This window comes from Haplochromis burtoni, unplaced genomic scaffold (genome assembly GCF_018398535.1).
Source record: "Haplochromis burtoni strain Fernald_Lab_line unplaced genomic scaffold, NCSU_Asbu1 Contig_606, whole genome shotgun sequence".
Lineage (NCBI taxonomy): Eukaryota > Metazoa > Chordata > Actinopteri > Cichliformes > Cichlidae > Haplochromis > Haplochromis burtoni.
Genome location: NW_024582967.1, coordinates 70556 through 93491, shown reverse-complemented (window position 1 = coordinate 93491; position 22936 = coordinate 70556). Strand labels below are relative to the sequence as shown.

General features: G+C 40.7%; 1 protein-coding gene across 4 annotated transcripts in view; it reads left to right on the top strand.

Annotated features, from left to right (window-relative positions):
- The window catches only part of sgip1a (SH3GL interacting endocytic adaptor 1a), a 73160-nt gene that overhangs the window by 12631 nt on the left and 37593 nt on the right, over nt 1–22936 (top strand). For 2 of the 4 annotated variants that reach the window (XM_014329760.2, XM_005948784.3), the window contains exon 3: nt 4120–4164. In XM_014329760.2, coding sequence (XP_014185246.1) covers nt 4120–4164 — 45 coding nt within the window. Of the gene's footprint in view, nt 1–2975; nt 3153–3378; nt 3419–4119; nt 4165–22936 lie in introns of those variants that run through there. The other 2 variants (XM_005948786.3, XM_042214725.1) reach the window with 2 other exon arrangements.

Below are 22936 nucleotides of genomic sequence, written 5' to 3'. Positions count from 1 at the left end.
TAGAAGAACTGTAGGAGACCGATGCAGTACCATGAAAAAGTGTTTTAATATTAGACCAATATAATCTGAGTAAATAAAGAAAAAAATGCACTTTTTAAATTGTAATTTCATTTATTAAATGGGGGAAAAGCTCTCCAAACCTACCTGGCCCTATGTTCAGTTTCACTAGCCACACCCAGACCTGATCACTAAAGTCTCCAACAGTGCATTGACTCATCCAAGAGGTCACAAAAGAACCCAGAATAACATCTGAAGGACTGCAGGACTCACTTGCTTCAGTTGAGGTAGTTCAGGTGTAGTTGAGGTGTTCACGATTCAACAATAAGAAAAAGACTGGGCAAAAATGGCATCATCATTAACTGCTGTGGCAGCGCTAATTAGCTGCATAATCATCATACATGGCTCTCTTGTATTAGAAATAAGAAATATTGTTTGAATTGCCAACTTGCTCGTGGAAACAAATGAACTATATGTTAATGGTACTACACTACAGTGAGTTAATGGTGCCATATTTCTGATTCAGAAGCATCGAAGTTCCAGCACCAGCACAAACTGTTAAATATCTGTCATGATGCTCTGTCGGCACTAGATGACAGTGTAGGAGAAGATGTTTGTCTTGAGGCAAACATAACCGAGCATGGCTGATACTAGAAGAACAATGGGGAAGGAAATTAGCAAGCGATGGTGTAAGTGATAAGAAAGATGAATGGATAAAGGCAGGGAGGAGAAAAAATTACAAAGGTCACGGAGATTACTTAGCAAAGCTTTAGAGCTAGTGGGACCGGGGGTAAGATGAGGGTGTCGACCCTCTCCTTGGGGGCATCAGTGGTGGTTGATACGGAAGAGCTGGCCCTGTAGCAAGAAAAGGATGAAAGGAGGGAGAAGGCAGGTGACATAATGAATAACATAGAAGCAACTTGACAGACAGTAATGCAGTGAAAATAAGAAAGAAGCGTGAAATTATAAATGTGAGAGGAAGATTTGGAGAGAGTAGTTTTATATCACAGCAGTGTAAGAATGACCTCAGGAAGAATAGGTGCTGAAGTGCTTCAGCTAATGCTGGTTCTAATGAGCTGAAGTTGCCCAGCTGGCTCTGCTCAAACAAGAATAACGACACGTATTTTGTCTCTTGGATTATTCTATAGTTCCATACATGCACATGTATGTATAGAACTATAGAATAGAATGCCTTTTATTGTCACTATACACATCAACAATGAGATAAAGAGCATCTCCTACTCAGTGCAGACCTGTGGGGAAAGGAGGGAGGGTACACAGTTCTGCAGCACTATATACATATGAACACTTTATAAATATATAAAATGAACAAATATGCAAATAAATAGTGTTACGTGTGGTTATTGAATGAAGTATTGCACAGTAGTGATGGTAGTTGTGTAGTCTGTGTAAAGAGGGAAGTCCTTGGATTTGGGGGGTAGAACTTTTTTGGGAAGAAACCATTCGTGAGTCTGTCAGTGTTTGGGCTGATGCACCTATAGCGCCTCCCTGAGGAAGCAGGTTGAACAGATCAAAATCAGTAGGCCTATATATGTGTATAGCATGTGCCATTAATATGGGTTTGGTTTCTTACCATATGAGCTAGCCATGTTTTATTAATAAGTGTGTGAACGGGGCGTGTAGTGTAAAATGCTTTGAGTGCTCAAGCGAGGTAAAAAAGCACTATAATAGAACCAGTCCTGTTACCATTTACTGATACACCACTACTACTGTTACTACCTCTTCAGCTGCTCCTGACACTGCCAGCAGTAGAAATTAAACATGAGTAAACATTAGGGCTGCCACGATTAGTCGACTATCAAAATCGTAGACGACTGATTTAATAGTCGACACGTCGTTTGAAGCTTTGTAAGATCCCAAAAGACGCAGGAATAAGTAGCAGGATTTAAGAGTGTAATAACGGACTGAAACAGAAGATGGCAGCACTGCATGTACAAGGATGCCAGCTGCCGTTAAACCCCGAAGAAGAAGAAGCTGTGTCCCAGAATTCATAGCGCAGCCCAGCTCAGTTTCCAACAATGGCGGCAGCTAGTTAGTTTTAATATTACTCTTATTATTCTTTCTGGGTCACAAAATAAACGTTTAACATATTTTCAGGCGAGAATGTAGCTGTGTAAACCTCAAATATCGGCTCAGTTTATCAAGACACCGCATATTTTCAAAAGCGCTCCGACGTTTTCGGAGACGTCTGTTACCCACTAGCTCGATAGCTAGCCGGGGGCTAGGTCACTAGCGCCGTGAGAACACCGGACTCCTGGCAAATCGTTTTCAAGCCCACCGCCGTCTTTCGCTACTCAGGTTAAACACGATATATGAGTCACTTAGATAACTTAAAATGTTATTGTTTGGCTTTTTTCAGTATTTTATTTGTTCCTGAGTAAATCGGTTTGGCTGAGATTAAAGTTATAGTTTTTACACAGCTGAATAAACGTCAAGCAGACAGCTGATCAGAAGTGTGAGATGCTCCAGAATTTACTCCGGTGTCCTGTTATATTTTAGATAGCAAGGAGTTTATTAAACTTCACCGAAACAATCTGCAGATTTCATTAAAATTTAATAAACTATCATCTTGTCTTCATTTTTAGTTAGCACAGACCTTAAACACTTAAAGCTGTAAGCTAATGATAGTTATATAAGAGCAGATGCTGCTGGTGCAATAAGCTGTACGTTTTACGTCCAGTGGATGCATGATCTGATTAGTTGACTAATCACAAAAATAATCGGTGACTAGTCGACTATCAAAATAATCGTTTGTGGCAGCCCTAGTAAACACGTCTTTTCCAGACTTAAAGACCAATGGGTACAAATTACCCAGTGTCTGCATTTGTGGCTCATTGTTATTCTTTTCTTCCTTTTTCGCCCAGTAAAATCTCACTTTGCTGTTTGATTTGTCACATTTGCCCCCACCCCCCTTCACTCTCCACCCTCTCATAGAAAATTAATCAGCGCGCACACACAAACACCAGCACACACCCCTCTCCGGAGGCTGGTCTGTCATCGGCTCTTCCTGTTTGTTGGCTGCAGCTGTAGCCTGCGTTGCCGTGACGTCGCACCGGTCGATTCTCATCCCAGTGCGGTGGGAAAGCACAGAGACAGAAAAAGGCAGCCAAATGAGACAGACTAGCAGAGAGACGGTAAGGTGGGAGGGAGCGGGGAGAGGAGCAGAGTGAAACTGCACCGATATTCCAAAGAGGGCGGGACACGGAGGCAGTTACTAGAGAATTAGGCGCTGTGCAGGACGGTGCAGGGCAAGGATTTTGCGCAGTAGTGACTTAATATAGAGCACGTTTATATTTTTGTATCAACATGGGTTGTCACTTTACTCATACCCTCATTATTCTCTGTGTGACCAAAAAATAGATTCATGCCTGGGTACCTCGGCACAGAGCACTGACATAAGGTAGGGTGAAGGGTAGCTGTGTAAGCATGTGTGTGTATGGTTACTCTCTTTGTGTGGCTTCTATATTTAAACCTCATATATCTGTTTGCTTCCTCGGATGCTCTACATGTAAACATGTAAATGCGCACCGGTTTTTGTCAAGTAAGAGAGGTTACTAATGTAGCCTTCTCTCTTTGGGGACAGTGTCAGGAGATTCAAGCTGTAAGCCATGTGACTGCACAAAGAGCTGCAGGGATTGGCTAAGGTCATCTGTGACCTCAGCATACTGCCTCAGCCACCCCCCCCTCCCCCCTCCTCCAAACACACACACACACACAACCCTCCCTCTAAATCTCTCCACCTCCTTCTCCCTTCCCTGCCTCTTTCATTTTTTTCCTCCAGTTTGCTTTTTCCCTACCTCTCAGCATCCTCGGCTGTGAAGGTTTGAGCCGCAGCAGCAATAGCAGCAGCAGCATCCATGGCTCCAGCTCTGATCGACACCTAAGCCGTCCCCCACCCCTCCTCTCTCTCGCTCTATCTCTCTGTCTCTCTCCCTCCTGAGCTAGTTGACAGGCGACGTCTGGGGGTGTTGGAGGTTCACAGTTAGCCAGGGCGTTAGCCACAAGCACACAGCTGTTCTGCTGCCATCAGTTCTACTGTGTTTTAGTAGCCAGGAGCTTCTTCTCTTCCCCCTCCCCTCACGACACCACCTTTCATTTCAGGCTCTTTGGAGATTGAGGAATGCAAATCTGCAACCATGATGGAAGGTAAGATCATTTTATTCTGTCTTTTTTATGCCACCCCATTTTTCTTTTGTAATTCAGGATAATCCTTAATGGCCTTGTTCTCGTGTGCTTCATCTCGTAGCAAGTGTATGAGGTATTTGAGGTTGAGATGTCAGAAGCTGTCCTTCTGTTTCGAGCACACGCATTTTGTTGACTTGCTTGTTATTCTTGGGAAAAGGGCACAGCCACTGAATATCTACAACAGAGGCACAATGGCGAAGCTAATTGAAGCGTGTGTACCTTTTTTGTGTTTGTGTGTGTGTGTGTGTGCGCACGCATATGTCTGAGAACCCCCAGCCCCCCTTTTTCTCGCTTCCCATCGTAAAGGATTATTTGGATTTATTGTGCAGGAGGGCTTATGTACCCAGCTGGCTCACTTGTATAAATTTTCTTTGTATGGTGTGCTCTGAAACGGATGCACACGCTCACTGCACTGTATGACTTTGCCGTGCGTTCACACTACATGGCTGTTTAACCCAGCACTTGTATGTTTGCACGGGCAAGTGCACGCGTACATTCGAGCCTGCCGATGGCTGGACTGAGTCGTCTCTGTGGGATTAAGCATAGTGATGAAAAAGAGAATTCATCATTGTTTTAATGTCATGTCCCTTTAATTGGTGACATCATTAGGGGCAGGCCGGTGATGTAGGAATGAATCTCTGTAGCTCTGCAGCTGGCACGCGAAACCTTCTGTTTCATATGTCTTTGATTTCCTGGATTTGGTTTGGAAGTACAGTATATAATATATTCAGTGACCAGTTGTATGTTCTATGATCAAAAATGCAAAAGATTTGAAGTGTGTACATTTTAATTGTCTTAAGGTAGAAATTTTCAAAAAAATTGTGGATAAATGCACGAGGAAAACCAGTTATTTTGGCTCTTTTGTTTTAATGTCGGATGACCTTAGGACAAGATGGAATTACCTCAGTGGCTGATGAGGACGAATCTTAGCATGCTGTCTGGTTTTATGTGTTTCTCTCTGTGTTTAAAAATAAGTGACAGCTATTGAGTCCTTTACGTTTGCTTTGAAGGCAGGTAATCCACACACGTTTACAGTAATTTGGACATTGGGATATGCTGTTCACCACGCCAGTCCCCTGATTTCTGATGGATTTGTAAGCTTGAGAGAAAATTTCAGTGTTTAAAGGTGTTGTTCTGAGTAAGTAATGGCTATTTGACCAAATGGCTTATCGCTTGACCTTAACTGTGTATTATCATGCTACTGTGTCATGAATAGGCTTACTGTCACTTACTGTCTCATGTGTCATTATATGATGAACTGTGTTGTAGGTTATGATTTATATAATGGCCATATGGCTCCACCCTTTCTGCCAGACCATGCAATTCTCTTGTAACACTGAGGCCTCTAACAATGATATCTAATAAGCTCATGCTGCTCATGCAGACGCAAATAACTCGTTTGTTTTTGAAACAAAAAAGGTAACCCTGGGTAACCTTTTCCTTCCTGTAGGCCGCAGCAGTATAATATGATTCCATGTTCAGTATTGTACTAGGATACAGACTCGCAGTGACAGCACTGGGCAGTTGGACACTAATGGACTAAACTAGAATATGATGAGCTAATTTTTTTAGTGTATTGTCCTGTCATAGATCACATAACTCTCTTGGGCCAAGTTATTGGGTAACCAAAAACTACAGACCATGTATAAACCACTTACCTTCCATCAGCATGGCTAGCACAGGCTTACCATGGACTAGTGAGGGCAGGATTACAGTCAGGTGTTAAAATTGGATGCTAATCCTTGTTAGCTCTGCTTTTTAAGGCCTGCGTGATTGGCCCTGAGTAACATACAGGGTAGAAGATGAGTAGTTACTTAAATGTAACCTAGAGAGAGAGGTACAGGCATTTGCTAACGTGTTGCTAATAGCAGCTAAAGTTAGCTCCTTGTAGCTGTTCTGAGAGATGGCTACTGTCTCAATCTAAAATACACATACATTGGTCTCATTAAACTGCTTACTTTTGTTTCATTTGCTAAGATAGGTAGTCACGCTGCACCTTTTAGAGAATGTTGTGCGTTTCCTTAGCTTGGTGGTCTGTTCATTGTTGGATGTTGTAGAATCAGGCCAGTTCTGAAGTGTTGTTTTGTCATCATCAGCTGCAGCAGCCATTATTCAGCTTGGCTGGAAAAGCTCAAACATAGACCAAACCGTTTCTCACTAGTGTTGTTTAAGAGACATCACAAGATGCATGTATCTCAGTTTTATTAATAAGATCCTCTGTTCGATCGTGGGAAGAGATCCTTCTGCGTGCATGGAGAGTTATCTGCTGTGGTGACCCATAAGGGAGCAGCTGAAAGTAGCTTTAGTTCTGCATGTACCGTACATTACCCGGGTCAGTCTTAACTTTCAGTTTTTAACAGTCGTTTGCAGTAAATGTCATTTGCTTTGCTGCTGTATGTTTTTGGATTAAGTTTCTGCTACAATAATTTTTATGTTCTATTTTGCTTCTGTGGACGTTTCATTTTATCCAGTTTTAAACTTTGCTGTTTTATGCTTGTAGTGTTACTGTCCAATAAAAAAACTACTTTAGCCCTATTTTCAGATTTATGACACCACATTTCAGAGCTAATCCACCAGGTGTTTATTTTAAGAACAAGGAGAATGCTCTTGACTGATACAGGAACATTGAACAGAAACATTCAGTGTCACCATATTTGGATTTATATGGTTTTCACAGGACATTAAAGGTACATCCACACAGGAAGCGGTTTGTGGTGATTAGTGAAGTGAACTGTTCCCGAGTCAATTGGAATTTTTATATATATATATATATATATTTATATATATATATAGATATATATATAGATAGATAGATAGATAGATATAGATATAAAAATATAAATAAATAAATAAAGTGAGTGCAAAAGGTATGTCAGTATTGGTAGGGGTTTTTTTTGTTAATTTCAAATGGCTGCAATAATTCCTGGCTTCATAAAGGTTGCAATCTTCAGTTTTTCTTGATTATAGGTTTTGAATCGACTCTATGATTACATTCAAGGATGTAGGGAGCTACTTAACTGGCTTGCGAGGTCATCAGTGGTGCTCTCCTGTGGTTTCAAATATCATCTCTTCAGCAGGAAAACATGTGAAGTGATTTATTGCATTTAGTCTTCTTACTGTGATCATTTGCATTTATGCTGCTCGTCTTCTCACCCATCACAAATTAATTATTCGACAAACATGTTTTTAAAAGTTTCCCCCATTGGACAACCTTGCAAGATAGAAGCTAGCCATGCTACTTAGTTGAACCAGCTACAGTTTATTGAAATCATGTGTATCCAGTCTTTAAATGATGACGTGTGAACCTGCTTCCGGGCCCAAACTACTCTGCATTTATTAAGGCTGTTGTGTTTTTAACATGTTTTAATGCTTTGTATCTTGTTCTGTTTAATCTGAAGGAGCCCCTAAAAACAGTCAGTGATCACTGTTGGCTCTCTGTTTTATTACACTATTCATTTTAAAGCTGAGTTTTTAAACTTTACAATGTAACTACAGCCCAGCCCATGCAGCAGTATATGAATGACTAACCTCGTATTGTGGATGGATTATCTCAGTTGTTCTCCTGACTGAAGTTTGGTCCGTTTACAGCATCCTGCCATGCGATTGCATTTGTCCCTAACCATCAGGAACCTTCACGTTAACTTTTATCGAGTGGAAAAAAGTTAGCGTTCATCCTCCAGCTTCACTGTGTTTATGTCATGCTAACAGGAAGTGACAGCAGAGCTGTACATTTTAGTTTTTCAGAAATCTCTCAGTCAGAACATGCTATATCATGTTTAGGTGGGAACTAGCGAGCTAACTTCCTGCTTTCTTCTAACTCTGTTGAATTTAATAAATTCTGTTTTCATGGATGCCTGGATTTTAAACTTCATTGTTACACCTGGTAAAGCAGCAACGCTGATGATTTTATTAAAGATGAAAGAATTTAGACAGTTTGCGGCATCTGAGAGTTATAGTGTTCGCTTGACTTTGGGACCTGAATCGGAGTTTGGACCCGGAAACGGCTAATGACATCAGACTTAAAGACCGGATTATGCTTAGTGTTTTTAACCTTGCTGCTAACAACAGATCTAAAAACTGAGATACTTCGTATGGCAAGACTTTGAGGTAAATATAGGCCCACTGGATTTCCTTTGAAGTATTTTTCATATTTCTTATTTGAATTAGTAATACTCAAATATTACTAATTCAGGTGCTGTGGTAGCACACCAACAGTGAGAGGGCAAACACCCCCCAGGGAAGAAATGGGAGAGAGAAGAGGACGTCCAGTGAGAGCAGTGGGTTGTGAGGAATATGTAGTGGTTGATAAAGATCATCAGACGGGGAGAGCTGGAGATGAGGCAGATAACTTTATAAGCAATTAATAAAGGAAGTTCAGATTTGGATTATCTTGATGGTTATATGTATATACGTACACTTAACTTCTGTAGCCTTGGAGACGAGCTACAAATCAGACATGTATGTGCATCCGTGTCCGTGTTTGGTGCTCTGTGCATTACAACAGGGATCAGCTCCTATCTGTTGTTCTCTCTGATCAGTTGCATATTATGTTAAAAACCAAAGGGCTGATTAGAAGTGTCCGACCTTTCCTCTAGCGGTACTCTGGATTTAAAACTTCCTTTATAAGGCAAACAGCACCAACATTTTTCCTCATCTACCCTAGAGCCAAAACATTTTGTGTTTCAGGCACTTACTCTTGTTTCACCTCTGCCCTAATTGTAAACTCTGTGCAGACTCTTGTGATATTTTCTGATCATGACAATGTTCAGAATGGAAAAACACTTATTTTTAATGACTGCGTGGTATTTCCTGTGGCACCACCATAAGGGATAAGTTCATGTTGCAGTCCGAGGACTGATAAGGATCGAAGATTAGCAAAATCAGTATGTTTTTGGTATTCTGTCAGAATCTTTACTACACTTAGCTGCAGTAATCATTTACTACCCTTAATACACGAAACTTGTACTGAACAATTTAGTCAGTCATAGACAGTAGGAAGCTTTAATCCTGGTTACCAGCATTTGGAATTAGACTGTCACAGGGAGGCATAGTATTTAGAGCTTGTGTGGCTGAAAGTTGGATAAACCCCTGATTTGAATGCAGGACAGCAGAGGACGGAGAGGAGCTCAAGACATATGGTGGCTTCCACTTCTTTATTGTTATTTAAGGTTACAAGCAGCAAAATTTAAGAAACATTATTATTATTTGCTTAATTCATCATTTATTTGCAGTGTCACTTGTGCTTTTGGCATCTGCATTTTGTATTTTTAGGCTTTTGTGACATAAAATATATTTATTTATATTTATATTTAAAATGTTGCCTTTAAAGTTGCATAATAAAGATCGGATTCTGCTGTGCAAGCTCAGTTAAACTGATGCTGTTGAATTCATGATTCAGGTGAAATGGTGAGGGGTTTTGCTCCTGGCTTGGCTGGAACAGTCTGTGATATAAATGTCATAAATACTTTATCAGTATTTAAAAAAAATATTTCATACACTATCATCTTACCGGGAGAAAGTTCAAACTGTTTAAAAATGAATATTGCTGATACGAAATAAAGAACACGTCAGTCACTCTGCCCATCTCTGTAGTCGCTCTTTTTCTGAGGATTCCCTGCCTGCAGGTACGATCGCTAGGAGGCAACGAGCAGCTCTCAGCCTGTGGTCAGGTTTAGGAGGATCTTTAAGGTTTAAAAAACGTGACAAATTAGGGAAGAGTTCATTACCTGAGTTTCCTGTTTCTATGGCTGCACAATGCTGCGCATTCATTTGATAGTGGAAACTGCCAGTACAGGTCAGCGCTACTAATGATTGTGTTACTAGGGGAAAAAAAGACAGTATAGATGTACAGTATTCGAGTGTCTGAACTCTCAGGGCATAAGCTCTGCAGTGACTCAAAAGAGCTAACCTTCATCGCATACATGTTACTTTTTGCCAAAGAATGAGTGAATATCAGAATCAGAGAAACTTTATTAATCCCAGAAGGAAATTGAGTTGTCATAGCAGCAGATATACAACAAACATCACGCACTCATATAAAGTGAGTGCAGAAACAGAGATATTGATAGATAAATATTAAGATAAACAGATAAATATCGAGAGAGGTATAAATATAAAAGGACAAGTGTGTGTGTGTGTGTGTGTGTCATGGTGTACAACAGTGACATTGAGGTGTGACCAGTTCTGTTCCACATGTGTGGATCTGACCCAAGTGGATGAATCAAAGAGTCTGATGGCAGCAGAAGGAACGAGCTCCTGTAAGGTTCCCTCAGACGGCGAGGTTGAAGGAACCTGTTGCTCTTCAGATTGTCAGTGTGTCATGGAGGGGGGGAGTCATTGTCCATGGTTGCCAGCAGTCTGTCACTGATCTGGGGTCTCTTATGTCATAATTGCGCAAATGATCAGGTTCTGCAGTGAATATGTGAATAACTGAGTGGTTTGTAACAAGCAAAACACTGAGCACGTCTCCAAAATATTCCTGTGACTCACATATTTTAACAATTAGAGATAAAACTGCATGTAGCTTCAAAATGCATTTTTTTTAATAACTATGTGCTTGTTATTTATATTGTTACAGAACCATGAAGGACATTGTGATAAAACTAGTAGCTGCATGTTTGCTCTAGAAGACTTTTGTCCTACACTGGGTCCTATTCGAGACCCAAAGGAGTAATCTGGTGTCATTTGCCCAAACCATTAACCCATGTGGAACGATGCATTGGAAACAATGCAGAATTGTATCTTCCTCCTTCTTCTTGCAGCCAACTGACACATAAAGCTGCATGAACAGCTGCATAAAGGTAAACGGGAGAAACTTACTGTCATCCATGTTTGGCAGGAGAGTGAGGCACAAAATCTAGTGTAGCGCTCTTGACAGGTTGTTGTCGATGTAGATTGTTCGACCTACTGCGCTATATAAATACAAGTGAAGAAGAAGATGCATTTTAGTATTAAATAGTCCACAATGAGACAAAATCAGACAGACGAGAATGGGTCTGTGGTAATTTCCAACATGTTTCTCTAAAGAACGTATGGAGGTGATCGACTACTTCTGACGTTGGTTTGTACACTGGAGAAGTGACAAGTCTGAGTCACTGGCTTCTCCTAATAATAACAAAAGTGTGTGTGCATGTAGCACAGCATTAGATAACGCTGATATGAAAAACAAATGTGTGGTCAGGTCATCACAATGTTTGTTTGCGTGCGTCTTCCTCAAAGTGTGGCAGACACAGAGGAAAGCTCTTTGTTGAATGTGTCACAGCAGAATGGGTCTATTGTGGCCGTGCTTTACAAGTCTGACAAAGACCCAAATGAACTTTCCCACAACAAAGACACACAGAGGCAGAAATTCAGGAGGGAAGGAGATGAAGTGCCAGCAGTCGAATTCATTTGCTTGTTCTTCTTCACACTTTTCGTAGCACCATATTCATCGTAGACAAGAGCCCGTCCAAATTCTGTCTTGTTTTTGTTTGTTTTTTGTTTGCGCAGACACACCCTATCGTGTGCACACACGCATAGATGAGCTAATGTAATGATAACTGAGATTCAGAGCAAGGTAAACAGACGTGTTTGTCGTGGAGCGGCGGCTGGGGGAAGGCGAGGTTCTCATGTGACGTAATGAAGCAGTTTCTTTGAATGACGTGTTAAAGTCGGCTTGAGAAACGTCTTTTTCAGAAAGACTGAGACTACATGACGTGTGTTTGCTAGCTAAAAAGGAAAGGCACTGCGTGTAATTCAGCTGGTAATTTTTCAGTAATATTAATATTTAATGTTTTCCGGCTATAATTACATCTTATGTCCCAGTCGGCAGCGTAGTGGTTCTTTTAAACTGAGATGCTGCGCATTAAAAAACAAGCGTGGAGTATCACAGCCTGTTACCGACTGACTAAAGATGCTGGTTTCAGCCTGACAGGCCCCACGCAGGGATCAGAGGAAGCTGCTGTCAAAGCAGGAGGTGATTTGCTGTCAGAGACGTGTGGTCTAATTTAATCAGGGACTCTAGTTTCATCATAAAAAAAAAACAGCCTGGTCTTGTGATAACGCAACTGGCGTGTTTGTGTTGTGGTTTTGAATTTAGGGGAGAGCCGGTTGAATGTAGCTCAGAGGCCTGTGCTGGGTTTTCGTGTGGCTGTGATGTTACTGAGCGAAGTTTTGAAGGTGAGTCAGAACAGAAGCTGTGCTCGTTTCAAAAGTGCTTTATCTTTATCGATGATCTAGAATCATTTATTAGCTACAAACGATGAATGCTAAAGTTACAAAATAGCTCAAATCGGATGCCTCGCTGGATATTAAATGTGAAATATTTCATGTTAAAACTTTAGTAAGTTTACAAACAGGAGTTGTGATCAGTAGCAGAAGGCTGCTTGTTGTTTCATGTGATTGACATCAATTGCTGTGACACGCTAAATTAACTGAAATCTACAGACAGGATTTTTGCATCGACCCAGTGGACAACTTATGACTCAAAGCAACGAGGATAACGAGCTCAGGGCAGAATAAAACGTTTTCAGTGAGACTGTATTGAACGTGCTCTGCTGTTGAGCCAAATACAAATGACAACAAGGTCTTTCATGTTTAATCCACAATAAATGAGGGAAAACTCTTTTTACATTAGCATATTTCATGCAGAGTAAAATGGATCAGCTCACGGAGCAATCCCAAGTAAGCAATCTGAGAAGACACATTAACATAGAGATGCACGGACAGAAGCTCTGCAAAAGCAAAAGGAGAATGAAGACGATGCTCTACAGCCATTTCAAGGAGGGAGCAGGCGAACAAAATGAGCGGTGTAGATAGGAAAGATGATGCGAGTTAAAAATTCCAGGTAGGATGGTGTGAGAGGTGGAAAAAGGTGCGTTTAGTTGAGTCACTTTGTTTGCTTTTGTGTGACATTTGTGGCATTTCTGGAATTTGACCAGATTATATGATAAAGATGAACATAAGCACTTTGTTTATTTATTTTCTTTAAATCTTCCGCTTTGGTTTGAAATCGCAGCTTCAGACATCCTCATTTCTGTCACGACTGTCTGGCTGTGAACAAATCCCCAGGGTTGCAGGAAACCCCTCCAGGAAGTTGGATGTATTTTGCTATATAATATTCATGTGTGTCTCTGTTCATCTCCCAGGTTGACTCTTACTGCGTGGCCCAATCTCCTTTTACTCTGCTTAATTAATAAATCAGCGTGACATAACGGTGCAGTTAAACGGATGCATTTGCGTATTCTTTGTTCGTGATTACCCGCTTACCCTGAGCATCTGTATCTACTTCAGTTAGTCATTTTCTGGGTTTCCCAGAATACCTTTCACCAGCCTAGAGCTGGGCGATATGAGATTTTTTCATATCACGATATGGTTTTTTCATTTCAGGCGATAACGATATGTTTCACGATATAAGCCAAATAACTATATTTGTAAGATTTAAATGTGCCGTTGCTCACAAGTAAAATGTGAAATAATCAGCAGCTTGTTTTTATTTAAATATTTATTTCCCATAATAAGTTCAACAGGGTAGATGTACTTAAGGAACATGAGACTTTTTCAGATAAATAAAGGCAAATATTGCAAACTACACAAAAGGCAGCCGCTAAAGCGTTTAAGTTTCAAAATAGAACAAACGAAACAGACTAAACTGTCAATTCCACTTAGAAACAAAATATTAATTCTAAAAATAAATCTTAGTTTGTTTTACAGAAGAACAGACAAAACTGACTAACTTTTGTCAATATCAAATAAACTGAGAACTAAAAGGAAATTCTCGATCTCTCCTTGTTGTATAGCTGAGCTTTTCAAACAGTTTTAACAGTTACTTTAGTCTGACAAAAGCCGAATGACGAATTAGCGCTTCCAGTCAGAGACTGAGGCTACGTCCACACGTACACGGGTATTTTTGAAAACGGAGATTTTCCGTTTTCGTTTTAAAAAATAATCCCGTCCACACATAAAGGCAGAAATGAAGGAAAACGCTGCTATGAACATGCCAAAGCAGCAGGTGGCGCTAGATTCCTAACCGTGCAGAAATGTTGGCCAATCAGAAGTCTAGAAGCCTCGGTGGGAAAAAGTAAACAAAGCTGGGGCATAGAAGCAGAACCGAGTCGTATGTGTGGAGGGACAGTAACTGTGTGTATATGTAAGCATTTAAACACTGCAGAGAGTAGAATTAACAGTATTGTAGAAATTCATTTCACCGAAACAATAACGTGGCGCACAGTGTGACGCATGCACCAGTTTATTGTATTTCCAGACTTGCTTTCGGCACATTTACAGTGCACGCTACTCTGTTTTTTGTCAGACTTGAAATAGCCGAAATACCTTCACACTACGGAACTTCTATGGCTCTTCCGTTCGACAATCTCTCCGGCATTGGAACCATCATCTGTTTTCTCTTCGGTCACGCTCGGTTGATTTTTCTAGTCGGCACACTCATTTCCTCCATTACGCGCTGGCTGCTTCCCAAACAAACACACGTGCGGCTTGGCACTTGTGCTGTACGTAACAAGTCACGCGACGTGACGCTGCGGCTGTGATTGGTTCGGCTCTGCGCTACTTAATTTGGATTGGCTGACCTTTTTTTTTTTTTTTTTTTTTTTTTTTTTTTTGGAGGACAAGAGCGGCGAGGTCTATCGCGATAGCTTAATTTCTCTATCGAGTAAAAGTTATATCGCGATACATATCGTTATCGTTCTATCGCCCAGCTCTACACCAGCCCCTAGAAAACCTCTATGTAGCAGTTTGATAAAGGTGGAAGTATTTTAGTGTGATCTCATAGTTTCAGATCCAACCACCCATGTTATTGATGGCTGCAAAGAAGAACTGAAATATGCTGCTTTTATACGTGTGTTAATTAGAAAAGGTGTTTTTGTTTTCATCCTTGTATCCATGACGAATCCCCCCTTTCACCATGTCTGTTCTGTCCGGATGCAGCGTTTCACGTGTTCCTACAGTGTGGCTACAAGCCAACGCAGTGTAAACAGATGTCTTTTTCAATCAGCAGAGGCTTGCACTAACACAGTAATGCAGAGACGCAGCTACAGGAAGAGATTAGCTTGATGCTGGCTTTGTTGAGAAATGTAGTGATGAGGGAAGGGTTGAAGGGTTTGGCTGTTGGAGAGCAACAGAGGGATTGAGGGCGATGGAAATGTGCAGCAATGTCTCGTCAGCTGTGCGTGATATGTGCGACTTGTGAGCAGAGTGTGAGTCATTACATATTTGTAGTGCATTTACAGTTTATTGGGCTATAGGCCTGATTCATGTCCAGGCTTATACTAAAGATCTGGGGGGGGGGGATCCTTGATGTCCTCACTCGACCTGTCAAAAAGTTATTTTTATTCCCATGTATGGACTCTAAACTAAACTAACTCTATGAACAAACTCCAAGTGTAAGAGGTAGATTACCCAAAACACACACAAACATACTGCAGGCAGTGAGATTTTCAGCAGCAGCAGGAGTAAAAACAAAAGCAGCTCCTGCAGGTGACTTAAACGTATAAACCTCGTATCTGTACGCAGGCAACATGGCAAAAAGTTGTTACTGCAGCCTGTGAAGCATTAGGACAATCCTTTACCGCATGACATTTGGTACAGACTGTCCAAAAAATATTTCGTAGTGCTTGTAGAAAAACTCGGTGCTTCATTTTTTGTCGTCTTTATTCTTTATTTCTAATGTTAATTTGTTTGTTGAGACATTACACTCTGTAAATGTCAGTAACTTGTGAAAAATGTAATTATTCCTTTGACCAAACTGTATTATGATGTAAGTAAGGTGGCACAGAAAGCACACAATTAAAACTAGTGGTTTTGTTTGTTTGTTTTTATAGCTGAGGTACAAAAAGTAATGTAACCTGGAATAACATGTTTGAATTATTCATCAATCCCAGTAATCCCACAGTGCAAGTGAACTTCAAGCAGAAACAAAGCGACCTTTGCATCCATCTTTGTCTTTTAACTCTGAGGCCTCTGTGATGTCAACACAGCTCTTTGACCTCGCTGACCCCGGCTCTTCTGTTGTTGTTTTGTTTGTTTTTTAAATTTTTTATTAGCCATCACCTTTTAGCCAGCACTTTTCACTACAAATATGTTGTGGAGTTCAGGAGACGAGCATTTCCTGTCCTCTGCTTTTTCTGTGCAGCACAGGTATGTGCGACTCTCATTTGCCACCTTTTCAAATCATCATTCAAACCCCTTGTTTTAACTCCATCGTGCATCTACTTTTATAGTTTATATTGTAAACAGGATCACTAAAGCTTAGCTGATATATAGAGGATGCACCCTGGACAGCTGACACGCACAGACTGAACCAGATACTCTCACTTTCATACCTGCTGATTTAGTTGCGTTAACCTTGGATGGAGCACCTGGAGCAAACCTGAACAAAAAGCTAGCTTGGATGTTTGAACACAAGCATGTGGCTGAGAGGTGGTTGCGCCCAATCATAGTTTATGCTATAAATGAAATGGGGGAAGAGAGTGAGTTAAAGCACTTGAATGTATGTAGGCTGTGGTTTGGGGATGAAATGTAATGAAAAGCTTGAATGATAACACTGAGTTTATATTAAACATGCTTGGTAAACCTCCACAGCCAGTTTTTATTCGTCAGTTGCTGAACAGGATTGTAGCTTTACGGGAAATTTGGATTTGTTTTTACTTAATTATTGTCATCTTATCTTAATCTTGAAATGCTCTTAGTCCCACGAACCACACTACTCCAAATAAAGCAATGGTTTTATTTTCTACAATTTAAAAAGAAATATTTATAATTACTACAAAAATGTAATTTTTCATTATATCGCTGACAATAAATGTGACTTGGTCAGAAACACAGAAAGCCATCTCTATTTTCAGAGGCGATTGTGATCATTTGCCATACTCTATTCTGTGCTGTGCTCCCGGTATCTGCAAGTCCGGCGATGTTGTGGGTACGGAGTTTGACAGCAGCAGTAGAAAGGTGGGATCAGTAAAGTATTCTGATCTGAAACTACTTTTTAATTTAGCCATATCAAGCTCATAGGTTTATCAAAGTGTACACAATCTGCTTGTTGACATATCAACCCTGCTTCCTGGTCCAAGCTCTTACTGCTTTTAAAACGTGTTGCAATGCTTTAGGTCATCTTTTATTAATGATAAACAAGCCCCGACAAACAATTGGTCATTGTCAGCCTTGCTGGCTTTTTATTTGGACTATTTAAGTACAGCATGTGTTTAGGCTCATTTTTAAAACCTCACAGTGTAAGTACCGATCATGGGCTCACAGTCTGGCAGAAATCTGAGGTCACCATCCTCCATCTTCACTGGGTTTAAGTGTCTCTATTATGTGAACCAACATTGCTGCTGTTTAGTTTTGTGCTAACGGTCAGTAATGCTGAAAAATGGCAGGATTACGTTCTTCTTATTAGGCTTTTTGTGTCACTGTTTAAGGTTTGTGAATGACAACTTCTTTGTTTGGAATTTTATTTTTATTGAAACGTAGTATATTTGATTACAAGGTGGATGTAGAGAAGCCAGCAGATCTCACTGGCAGTAACTTTACACTGTGGTAGCACAAACCATAGAGAAATGTTCCTTTTGTTGTGAGGACCTTCCATCAAAAATAAAGGTAACCCATCAGGTCTTCAATTTCTGAGATGCTGGCGCCGCACAAAGACTCTGATTTTCTACACTTAGCTGAGAGTTTTAAAACTGAGCATTAGCAGCTAACACAGAGCTCTGCCCTACACTGATTGTTCTTTCCTTGTATCTGGCTGAGGCATTAGCTCATTGTGTGTTTGACGGCATGTCATGCTAATCAAACAAGGCAGCAGGAGTCCTTATGTGTTACACAGTAATGTAGAGAAGTAACAGGGGAGGAAAATGTGGTCAGGCTAATATAAACTGGGACATCAGTTATTGTTCACTTGTGCAAATGACACACTTTAGTTTGTGTAAGTGAATGTTCCCAAGGTGTGTGTGTGTGTGTTTGTGAGATAGAGATGATAAATGATGTTGATGAGATGGTCCATCTGCCAGTCATAGCCCAGGAGCTCAGATGGATGAATCATAGCAGATAGGATTTCATTAGCAGACGTCAGGCCAGTCTGCAGAATAGAGGAGTCATTGATTTTCACCGTATCAGCAGAGAGAGGGACAGAAGGGGAGAAAAGGAGACTTTGGGTTTGGAGGACTGCAGCTGAGAGAAAACTCAGTGAAAGTGAACCACACAAAGCACCTGTCATCTGCAGTGCCGCTGTAAGATGCTGCTGAAAGAAGGGTTGTTTGTGTCTATAATGAAAGATGGGCGCAATGGACTTTTTATATTGTGTTTTTCTCTGGGCCATTTTTATGCAAATATCATTGAGACTCATCAGTGGAGGAAGAAGAGGGACTGAGAACGACGTTCGCGTGGAGGATGCACTCTGTAAGTCCAGCAAATGTAGATCTTAAATGCAAATGTGGCAAAGCTTTCACCCTCGTGGCAGTCCGTCACAGTTTCCTACAATCAGGGATTTTGCGTAGCGCCGACGTTACATTCTTGTTTTTCGTTCTTGATTGCGAGGCATGGAGTTCAGTTTTATTTCATTCATCAGACCCTCATTCGATTTTGTTCTAAAAGTCAAATTTTATATGTGACAAACTGATAAAGGGGAAAAACAGAGCGATAGAACAAAAAACAAAGTATTCTCTCTGGTTTGTGCCGGTAAAGAAGGGTGGATAAACCAAAGTCAGCTGGAAAGCTTGGAAAGGATGTGCAGTCCTTTTCATTATACCAGACTAGTCTCTCCAACATTCATTTCTTTAACAACTTCATTGTTGAAAGACTCGGATCCATATATAACAAATGGCCGAGGCAGATCCACTCTGGTGGAACAAATTAAAGGGTTGGCAAAGGAAGTGACTCCTTCACTGTTTGCCTCGTGTTAACCTCTGTCTATAATTTCTGACAGCTATGCAGTGACAGGGAAACGTCTTGGTCCCGTTTCCTGTGATCAAAGATCGGGCTGCCCAACTCAGTTTTTGAATTTGAGCAGAATATGTCATCTTTAAACGTCAGTAAATGCAAACACAGCATGTACCAAGTGCTTCCTCCCAGAATCACAAGGTTTTCTTTGCTGTTTTTCTCCTCCTGCAAGTCACGAGGCTCTGAGCAAATACTTTGTTACTATTTGAGGACATCAGCATCACTTTTAGTGCCTTATGTCTGCGATAGAAGTGTTTTATATTATTATGATAATATTAATTTGATGTAAAATATACTTTTCTGTATTTTTATAATTAAAAAAATAATTCGTCTTCTTCGTCTTCCAGTATAGTGCAATCCCAAGTTACTTTCTAAATGTAATCGTGCAACGTGTTAATTTAGTCACTCAGCTTCTCAGCGCCCGCAGGCCATCTCATAATCATCTCTGAGATTGCCTTCCTCAGTAAAATATTTAGTCGTTGTGTCTTTATTTCATTTCATTGACTTAAAATTGAAACTCTTACAGAACACGGGCATTAAAAACATTGTATATGTTCTTTTTAATCACAGGACGGGGGATAATCCATCTCTGCCCAGCACTTTTTAAACTCTCTGAGAGCACATCAGTGCAAACTGTTCTGCATCTGTGTATGATCCATCTGCACATTCAGCAGGTCGAATGCATTTGATGTTAACTTGGCCTCTTTCTATCTCCATTACTTAAGTGCTGCAGTTATCGCAGGGTTCTCTCCTGAAATGGCCCTTTGTTGGTTTAGAAGTAGCAGCTGGTTACATAACATGGAATCACTGCTTTTTGGAAAACCTGTTTACAGCATCGTGTGCTCGATGTTTGCAGCACATATTGACGAATAAAAACACAAAATGATTGAGGAATATCACAGAAAAGGTCCCAAATCTTTAGGATTATGAAAGAAATGAGAATTGTTCAATGTTTTGCCTGTTTTCTTCAATCATTATTATTATTTGTGCATTTCTTTTTTTTTTGCTGGGTATTTACAAAGTAGGTGCAGCGTGTATGTGTAGCTTGAGTCAACTTGTGGGTTATATAAGCTTTTCCATAACTCCGGGTTGCTGGGCGTTAGTGACGCTGGGAATGATGGTCTGTTCCCTCAAAGTGTTTCCAGATCTTGTGGTTCATACTGGTTTCTCTCCTCTTGTTTTTTTCTTTCTCTCCTTACGTTACGGTTTCTTCCTTTGCCCAGGTTTTCTTTTTAGATACTCGTTTGTGTTTTCATGATTTTAATTTGAGGACCGTCACTGTGAAAACATGCTGTCAGAGGCTTTCCATCATTTTTTTTTTCTTTTGTGAAACATAGACAGTCAGAAATTCTTTCGCCAACCAAAATCTGGCCAAACCTGTAATCTGGGTGTGAATAAGGGAGGGGTGGAAGCAGTGGTCTGCTGTAACCAGAGAGAACTGAGATTAGTGGAGGAACTAAGGCAAATGTAATCCGCAGGAATTTGGGCCGGCTTTTTAGGATCATGTCACAATAAGACGCACGAGAAGTAAAAGACAACACGGTGTGGCGCATTGACTCGACTCCTCTCGCCTGCGTTCTTTCTTCTCTCAGCCCCGCCCCCTTATTGTCCTCATTTTCATAATTGTGAATCAACAAACAAAGTAATTTCCGGTTCTTCCCTCTGGGCACGCGGGAGGAGGACGTGACCAGGTTGCATCTGAGCCGCTGATATGTATCGACATTTTTTGTTATCGAGCCTCATCTGGGTGAGACCACACACATGCAGCCTGGCAGTGAAGTGTGTGCAGAGCTGCTTGTGTGGAAAGCTTCTGATTGTGCGCAGATTTATAACCTGACCTGGGATCAGCTGCTCGTCGCTCTGATCGTTCCCGTCTTTCAGATGTTCCGACACCCTCGTGTCTTTCGCACCACCTCCTCCTCCGTGGCTGGAAAATAGCTGAACTAACAGCAAATACTCAACATATCTAAACTTTAAACACAATATAAGAAAAAACAGACAAACAACAAAATAAAACATTCATAAAGTGGTAATCAGATTTATTTTTTTATTTTCCCTGAATTTTTCTTGGTCCAAGACTTTTAACTTAGGTTTTTCATTTTTGCATGATTTCATAAGCTTCATTACAACGCTCAGCTTCAGTTGTTACAAGCATCCAAGGCATAGACAGCATCACAGTTATTTATCTACTTGTTAATTGATGATGTAGGGGATTATGTCTCCTAACAAACGCTTACTTTGTGGCACCTGAATGTGAAACTGTGCTGAGGATCATAAAGGACTTTCAGAGGACTTTGTGTAGCATGACAGGCTTTTTAACTGTCGTTAAATATGCACTTGATTTCATTAGCTCAAGTTTGGCAGTTTTACCATCAAAGCAATTAAGGTGGGCAAATAAACTTAATGGTCCAAGATCCTTATTTTTGCTTGGATGGTTTTCTTGGACTGAAGCCGAGCTCACGGACTGTCGACGTGCCAAAAACTGCACCGCAGCGCCGTGTCTTTCCCCTGAACTCAGTTTGTTCTGCTACTCCGTTTTCTCTATAATGTGAAAAATATGAACACTCCTGTGCCAACCGACACGATGACACGTTGTGAAGGATTTACTGTGAATTAGCTTCACAAAGGAAACGATGGTAATGCAGCCACGTCAGATTGCACTACACAGCACAGGGGTAAGCCTTTACATGCGCTTATCATCGAAGTGCTTCAGTACATGGGATGCACCGCTTAAGCTTGAAAAAACAAGAACAAACGAGCGAAAGATCACAGGTTGTGTTTGAGCTAAGTGTCTCATTTGTCAGTTTCCAGTGTTTCTCCCTTAACGTCTAAACAAATACTGATTGACCTGTCATTGATGTCACACACACACACAGATTAACTGTGTGTGTGTGTGTGTGTCAACGTGTAATAGAATACATAAGGAAGATTTTAGCTCTATCTCCACGACTAACTTCAGAGTATTTTTGTAATGAGCATGTGTGTTGATTCTCAATTACATTTTTTATTCTTAATCATTATTAGCAGAATCACGATGGCCTCCTAGGCCTGTTTTATCTCGATAAAGGCTGTGGGTGCATCTCAAACGTTTTCTCACCACAGTCTCGATCCTTTCTCCTCCCTCGTCCTCCTGCTCTTCATCCTCCTCCTTAATACTGCCGAGTTCAAACTCTGTGCAAACGCCGATCTCGTGGTTTTGAGAAGAAAAAATAACATCCTCTCATCAGTGAATCACGCTTCATTGTACACCCACACTGTCTTGTGCCTCATGGCTCAGCTGCTTTGAGTCACTGTATTTGATATTAAAATGAAGCCAAGACAAGAATCTCTGGATAGTTGGGCCCAGAGAGCACTTTATGTATTTATCACAATCTCAGAACAGATTCTGTGAATCAAGGTAGCTCACAGTGAGCAACGGCTGTCTTTGTAATAAGACGGGAGGTTGAATCGTGCGCTGAGAGCTTGTTTAAATAAAAAAAAGAAAAAAAAGAAAATGCTCGAGCAGCCATAAAGCAAAGTTGTTTTTTTTGTTTGTTTTTTGTTTTGCTCCTTCTTTTCTTATCTTCTTACGACAAAGATGGTGGCACTTAGTGGCACACAAGATTAGTTTCCTCTAAATATTTTTTTTCCTGAACGACTTTCAGCTTTGCTTAGAGTTACTGTTACTAGAGTTACTTGCACGTGCTGGTTTTTTGCAAATTGTGCAAAATATTTATTTTTTTATTTTTCCTGCAGTTTGTAAAAATGAGTGCATCTCAAAAATGAAACTATGAAGACACTCGAAATAAATTTCCTGTGGTTGGAAACT